Raw genomic sequence first — 6,000 nt, forward strand, 5'->3', positions numbered from 1 at the left:
CATTTAATTCGAGAAAATATTGTCCAATGATTTTTATAATTAATAGTTTTTTCTATTTTTAATCATATATTCTCATGTTATATTACTTTTTAGGAGGTAAATCAAAAACCTTATTTCAACTATTGAAAGTGGAACTTAAATTTTATTAATTTATAATGTTCTAAATTTTTTAAAATATGACTAAACACTTTATTATTATACTATATTAATTAATTACAATGAAATTAAAATAATTTTTAAAAATATATTATTTCTCTTTAATTTAATTTAGAGAGGATGTTGTACACTTATTTGAATCATTTACGTATTATTGTATTTTAAAATTTTTTAAATTTAACAAAACAATGGAATTATGAAATTCTAGTATTTGACTAATATAAAAAATAGATTTTTTTTAGTCTAATGAATTTTTTTTGAAAAAAATATGCTATAAATATTTGAATTTGCTATTATTTTTTTTTTCAACCTTTCTATATTAAAAATGAAATAAAAAGAAAATTCAAGAGCTCTATTTTCATTCAATATTTTATTCTTTTATTTTTGAAATTTATAGAATTTTATTTAATTTTTCTATAATTTAATTGGATATGTTTTTTTAAATATTTTTTAATAGATATAAAGATAATTAGACATTTAAAATTTTAATATTTTTTCAAATATTTTTACGTGTGACTTTGTAATTTTTGAATTTAATCTCATTTATATCTTCTTTAAACTTGATAAAGTACATTTTATTACCAATATTATTATTTACAACTTTGCATATTGATTCTCATGTGTAGTTGAGAACTTTAAGTACTTGATTTTTGGATTCTATGCAAAGACATGGTCCAAAATATTACATGCGATTGATAAAATTTCAGCTTAACTTCATCCGATAAAAATAATTGATGTGAAAATCAAAGTCATATATTATACGGTAGCTATGCAGAGTAAGTCGTGATTTATTAAATTAATGTTATAACATCGCCAAATTATAGAATATTTTGCGGTATGATAAATGCAAATTTGTAGTGATTTTCTATAATTAATTAACAATAAAATTATATATATATATATATTAAAGAGGGAGAAACATAAACATCATTTTCTTTTTAATTAGATATTATAATAAAATACATGTTCAATATTTCATTGTATATATAAAATGCAACATTAATAAATCATTATTTTTATTTTTATCTAAATAAAAATTTATACTTAAATATTATGTAAATTAAAAATAAAAAAGTTAAACTAGTAAAGTACACGTGGCACTCCCGTCATAAAATAACTAGTCATAATAAATGTAAGAACATTAAAGAGTTAAAGACTTATGTTAGAAGGTGAGGGCTATTAAAGTTTGCCACCAATATTTTACTTTGGAAAATTAACTATAGTGTACTGCGAGATCAAAACATGAAATATAATCAATTACTAGTCAATAACAACGTAGAACTACAAATTTATTGCTTTCTCAGTTCCAGCGAAGTTTAATTTTTTCACAAAAATTAAAAAATGAATGAAACATATTGATTTCTTAAAATCTAGAGTAGAATGTGTAAATTGTCCTTAAAAATTAAAAGCTATTCATCTAATTTTTGATACAAAACATCTTATAAATATGAGTAAAATTAAAAAAATAATAATTTATATAGTTTCAAAGTCCTGAATAAACACGTAAATTAAAATAAAATAAAATATTTAATTGTTAATATTAAAGTGTAACGGATGACGGAGTACTATATTAGAACAGGACAGATTGCATTATCGAGGAGAAAAGAAGAGTGAAAGAGAGCATTCGTCTTAAATTGGTTGGAAAAATATGCACCCTACTATATATAATAAACCTAACACATTTTTGTAGCTTTTGAAGGGATAAAATCTGTCTTTCAATCGCCAAAACACTACTTGCACTTCAGGTTTGCAGACTCCTCCCTTTCATATATAAACATGTATTTTCACATATAAATTGAGATAGTATTCGGTTAAAATTTTGCTACGGTGAATTTTTTAAAAATTACCGAGATTATTTTTTTAAAGAAAAAACTTTAATTTTCTTATCCATCAACTTATTTACAAACAAAACAAAAGTAATATGAAATGCATGATTGATAAAGAAAATACAATTATCAACTTTAATTAGTGGGAAGGATAGGATAGCGTTGCATTATTAAGGAGAAAAGAAAAATCAAAGAGAGTATGTGTCTAATACGCGGCCAACAAATTTTTTTCGCTTTTGAAGGAGAAAATCTGAGTGCTTTCAACTCCTAGCTAGACCACTGCTTCAGACAAAGATCTTGCACTTCAGGTATGCACACTCTCCTGAAAATTTTGCCATTTTCTTTTTTCAGTACTGAAACATTATATTGATAACCTTGAATTAACTTTGATTTCCAATTCTTATGCATGTCGTTGTATATCAGTTTTCATCTCTCCCTATCAAAAGTTCTTTTTATTTGTTAAAAGATGTGTTTGTGTCCAAATGGAGTTAATTAGCTAACATTTAAAAAAAAAAAAAAAAATTGAAATGTAATAGGCGTTCTTGGGCAGATGGGACAGAATGGTGCAGGAAGTAATAATTCAAATGATGTCAAAGCTGAAAGCAGAAAGCAATTAGTCATTGACATACCAGACAACTTAGAGGATTTACTATCGCAGCCAGCTTTATGGCCAGAAATTTGTATCTACAAAGTTCCAAGAAAACTTCGAGCTATAAATCCGTCAGCCTACACTCCTCAAATGATTTCCATAGGCCCTTTTCACCACAATGAAAAATCGTTGAAACCAATGGAGAAGCACAAACTGAGATATTTGGCAGAATTCTGCAGAAGGACTGGTAAGAATTGGGCTGCTCTTGCAGAGAAAATTATAGAATGGGAAGAAACAATCCGTCACTGTTACGACCACACATTTGAGTCATTTGAACACAACATGTTTGTAAAACTGATTCTATTGGATTCTGTGTTCATCATCGAATTTTTCTTGAGAAGAGGAGAGAATTTTCTTTCGACAGAAAAATATAAAGCTGATTATATATTAGGGAAACCATCGCGCGAACATGGCATATTAGAAGATTTGATATTGCTTGAAAATCAGCTGCCTTATTTTGTGCTTGAGGATTTATATGAATTTGCTACTGGAAATTCTGGTTTTCTTTCTCTCGTGTCCTCCAACTTATTGGATTACCTGCTTCCACCAAGAATTGATGATGACGATCATAAAAAGAATAGATCTTGCGACTGCTTCTCCATTTTTTATGGGTTTTGGATTTCGAATAGGTTCTGCTGTCAAAAAGAGCACAAAGACGATGAGAGTACAAGCGTAGAAGGAAAAGAAATTGAGGAGAAACCTAAGCACTTGACTGATTTGGTTAGAAGATCAAGATCCTACAAACATCCAGTGTCAAAGAATGATGCTTGTATTGAAAGTCTTTATAGTGCTACAAAGTTAAATGAGGCAGGAGTCAAGTTTAAGTTGGATAAAAAGGCGTGGCCCCTTGATATAAAATTTGAAAGTGGAGAATTGAAAATGCCGAGATTTGAAGTTCATGATGGCACAGAACGATTGGTAAGAAATCTGATGGCTTTTGAGCAGTGTCACTATCCAAATGATCCTTACATATGTGAGTATATATTGATATTAGATTTTCTAGTAGATACTGAGAGAGATGTGGAATTGCTTATTCAAAATGGTATTATCACTAATTTGCTTGGGGAGCACAAATCAGTGGCTAAGATGGTGAATAAGCTTTGTCTTGAAATTACAACATCTGGGTCTTGTTTCTATGGAGTAAGTGTGGATCTTAATAAACATTATGAGAATCCTTGGTTTAAGACTGTGGCTATCATGAGAAGTGTATATTTTAGCAATCTCTGGAGAGGGACTGGAACTGTTGTAGCACTTATACTTCTATTTCTCACTTTTATACAATCTGTATACTCTCTCAGTCGTATATTTTAAGTGCAGTGTGCTTATGTTGTTGTAGTGATGTTCTTATAATATGTTGTTATGGTGATGTTATTATATTTTAATGTTCTTATTATAGTATATGTTACTTTAATAATACTCTGCTCGGTTTGTGATTTGTATTTGTTTTCCAACTTTTGACATTCTAATAAGAGTTTGCTTTATCTGTATTGCAAAGTGCTTCGGCTCCCTTCATCTCCTCCCTTCTTTTTATTTCTTTGTTTAGCTATCAAAAGGGCAGAGTCTTACTGTTTTAGCTGTAAGTTACCTTATCGGCCGCATTTGCCAAATTTAAAGCCATAAACTTTTAGTTCAATTTTCACAATGACCATTGCGCTCAATGATTCTAAATATTTATTTCAGTCCACAAGCGAATTAATTTTCAATCTGCTATTAGTTTACAAGCCAAATTGATAAAAAAAGGGTTACACCTACTCGTCATTAAACTCCCTAATCAACTGAAAAATTTTCTGGGAAGGCACCACCCGAGACTCAAGAACTTCCTCTTAATCTCTCTTTCCAAGCACTGACCCATCAACATCATGAAATTAATCCTAATAATAATTAAGCAAATAATTCTAAAGGGAGATTGGAGTCGAAATCCACGTTATCTATTGAAAGATCCCAATCTCCGATTGGCGAATTGGTAACTGAAGTTGGAGCGGAATCAGATTCCGGCGTTCTTGCATTGTTGTCTATTCCAAAGCCGGACGACGTCGCCGGAGATATAAATGCAGGTGAAAAATTAACAAAGAAATCATTCTCCATTATGGACTCCTTGAAAATATCATTTTCTTCATTGAGAGAAAAGGGTGGAAATATTTCCAAGTCGTCGCTTTTACTGAGTCCTTCTCTGTAGTTGAAAGATATCTCTTTTAATAGCTTGGGCTTCCCTTCTTCGTGTTGTTGCTGTCGTTCTACTAAGCAATTATCCTCACCTTGTTGCGACTTGTCGTTTATTGAAGCTGCTAAACGAGCAGCTTGAAAACATGTGTGCCTTCCTCTATAGGTCACTTCAAATATTGTAGGGTCTTGATCTGATCTCTGAACTTGTTTTGTGGCTAAACAACCTTGTGAGTGACGGTGAGTGCATCTATAGTATCCTCTGCAACAAAACATGCCGTTTAGTGAAAGTGGTGTGATGTCTGGAAAACTCAAATTTTGATATTTTAAGATTATAGAAGTCAAAATTGGTGTGAATCTCGTGGAATGGAAAACTACTGTTTGCTTCCTTGACTCAAATCATAATAAATATAAGAACAGGAAAGAGTTAAAGACTCAGCTTGGAGGGCCAGGGGCTATTGAAGTTTGCCCCCATTATTTTACCTTGGAAAATTAGCTCCCAGAATATCTTTCTGGCCATACTTTCTCCAGTTATAACCGTCATCAAGTGGTCCTTCAAGTCCCATCCCTGAACAAACCTTTACTTGTTCAGTCCATCTGGGTTGTGTCTTTCTGCGCATCCAAACATAGCCAATTCCAATGCAGTTCAAAATTTTACCTCGAACTTTGGTATATCTATGCAAGTATAAACTTATTATATACATAAATATTTACCTCTTCTTGTAAACATCTCTCTGGAATTCTTGGTCGGAGATCTCACTTCTCGGGCTGCTATTAGCACAGGAATGTGGTGATTCCAATGCACTGATTGAAGGTTTAGTTTCCCAATTCAGAATGGAAAGTGCTTTCTCATAAGAAGAAAGTATTTTCTCAACAAGAAACTGACGCGTTTCAGGCGATGATAAAGAGGTAAGATGTTTCCTTAGCTGCTCTGTGTGCTCTTTCCCCTGAGTAAGCTCACTGATTAGAGTCTTTTGTTCCCGATCCATGGAATGGTTTTCCACTTACAAAAATTGACAAGAACGAACAACAAGAAGCGAGCTAGACAACGAGACGAAGTAGCAAATTTAAGATTTCAGTCATCAAAACAGACAAAACTCCAAATGTAAGAGTAGATATGAAATGACGAGGTATATATCTATGCAAAGAAAGGGAAAGGCTTTTTTCTTAGTGGGGAAGTTGTAAGGAAGATGGGAGATATAAAGAGGA

The 6,000-nt window shown here is 31.2% G+C and overlaps 2 protein-coding genes across 3 annotated transcripts; one reads left to right on the top strand and one right to left on the bottom strand.

The window, feature by feature from the left end:
* The first annotated feature begins 2,171 nt into the window (after window positions 1-2,171).
* Window positions 2,172-4,125, top strand: LOC149496547 (UPF0481 protein At3g47200-like). 2 transcript variants are annotated; one of them, XM_089721219.1, is made up of 2 exons: window positions 2,172-2,290; window positions 2,533-4,125. In XM_089721219.1, the coding sequence occupies exon 2, from the start codon at window positions 2,533-2,535 to the stop codon at window positions 3,940-3,942; it is 1,410 nt and encodes a 469-aa protein (XP_089577345.1). In that variant the 5' UTR covers window positions 2,172-2,290; the 3' UTR covers window positions 3,943-4,125. The 2 variants fall into 2 exon arrangements, with proteins under 2 accessions (XP_089577345.1, XP_089577344.1); XM_089721218.1 differs by having other exon boundaries at window positions 2,203-2,290; window positions 2,519-4,125.
* A 154-nt stretch (window positions 4,126-4,279) lies between these two features.
* LOC149496548 (putative WRKY transcription factor 53) lies at window positions 4,280-6,000 on the bottom strand. The gene is made up of 3 exons (XM_089721221.1): window positions 5,506-6,000; window positions 5,275-5,403; window positions 4,280-5,053 (listed from the first exon to the last, which is right to left on the bottom strand). Exons 1-3 carry the CDS (start codon window positions 5,778-5,780, stop codon window positions 4,513-4,515), a joined length of 945 nt encoding a protein of 314 aa, XP_089577347.1. The 5' UTR covers window positions 5,781-6,000; the 3' UTR covers window positions 4,280-4,512.

The sequence above is a fragment of the Jatropha curcas genome, chromosome 5 (genome assembly GCF_041381405.1).
Source record: "Jatropha curcas cultivar XTBG-Jc1 chromosome 5, XTBG_Jcur_1.0, whole genome shotgun sequence".
Taxonomy (NCBI): domain Eukaryota; kingdom Viridiplantae; phylum Streptophyta; class Magnoliopsida; order Malpighiales; family Euphorbiaceae; genus Jatropha; species Jatropha curcas.

Coding starts and splice junctions, on each gene's coding strand:
- LOC149496547 (XM_089721219.1), top strand. CDS start 2,533: ATGGGACAGAATGGTGCAGGAAGTAATAATTCAAATGATGTCAAAGCT.
- LOC149496548 (XM_089721221.1), bottom strand. CDS start 5,780: ATGGATCGGGAACAAAAGACTCTAATCAGTGAGCTTACTCAGGGGAAA. Junction 5,404..5,505: donor AGAGATGTTTACAAGAAGAG/GTAAATATTTAT, acceptor TTGGATGCGCAG/AAAGACACAACCCAGATGGA. Junction 5,054..5,274: donor CTGGGAGCTAATTTTCCAAG/GTAAAATAATGG, acceptor GTTTTGTTGCAG/AGGATACTATAGATGCACTC.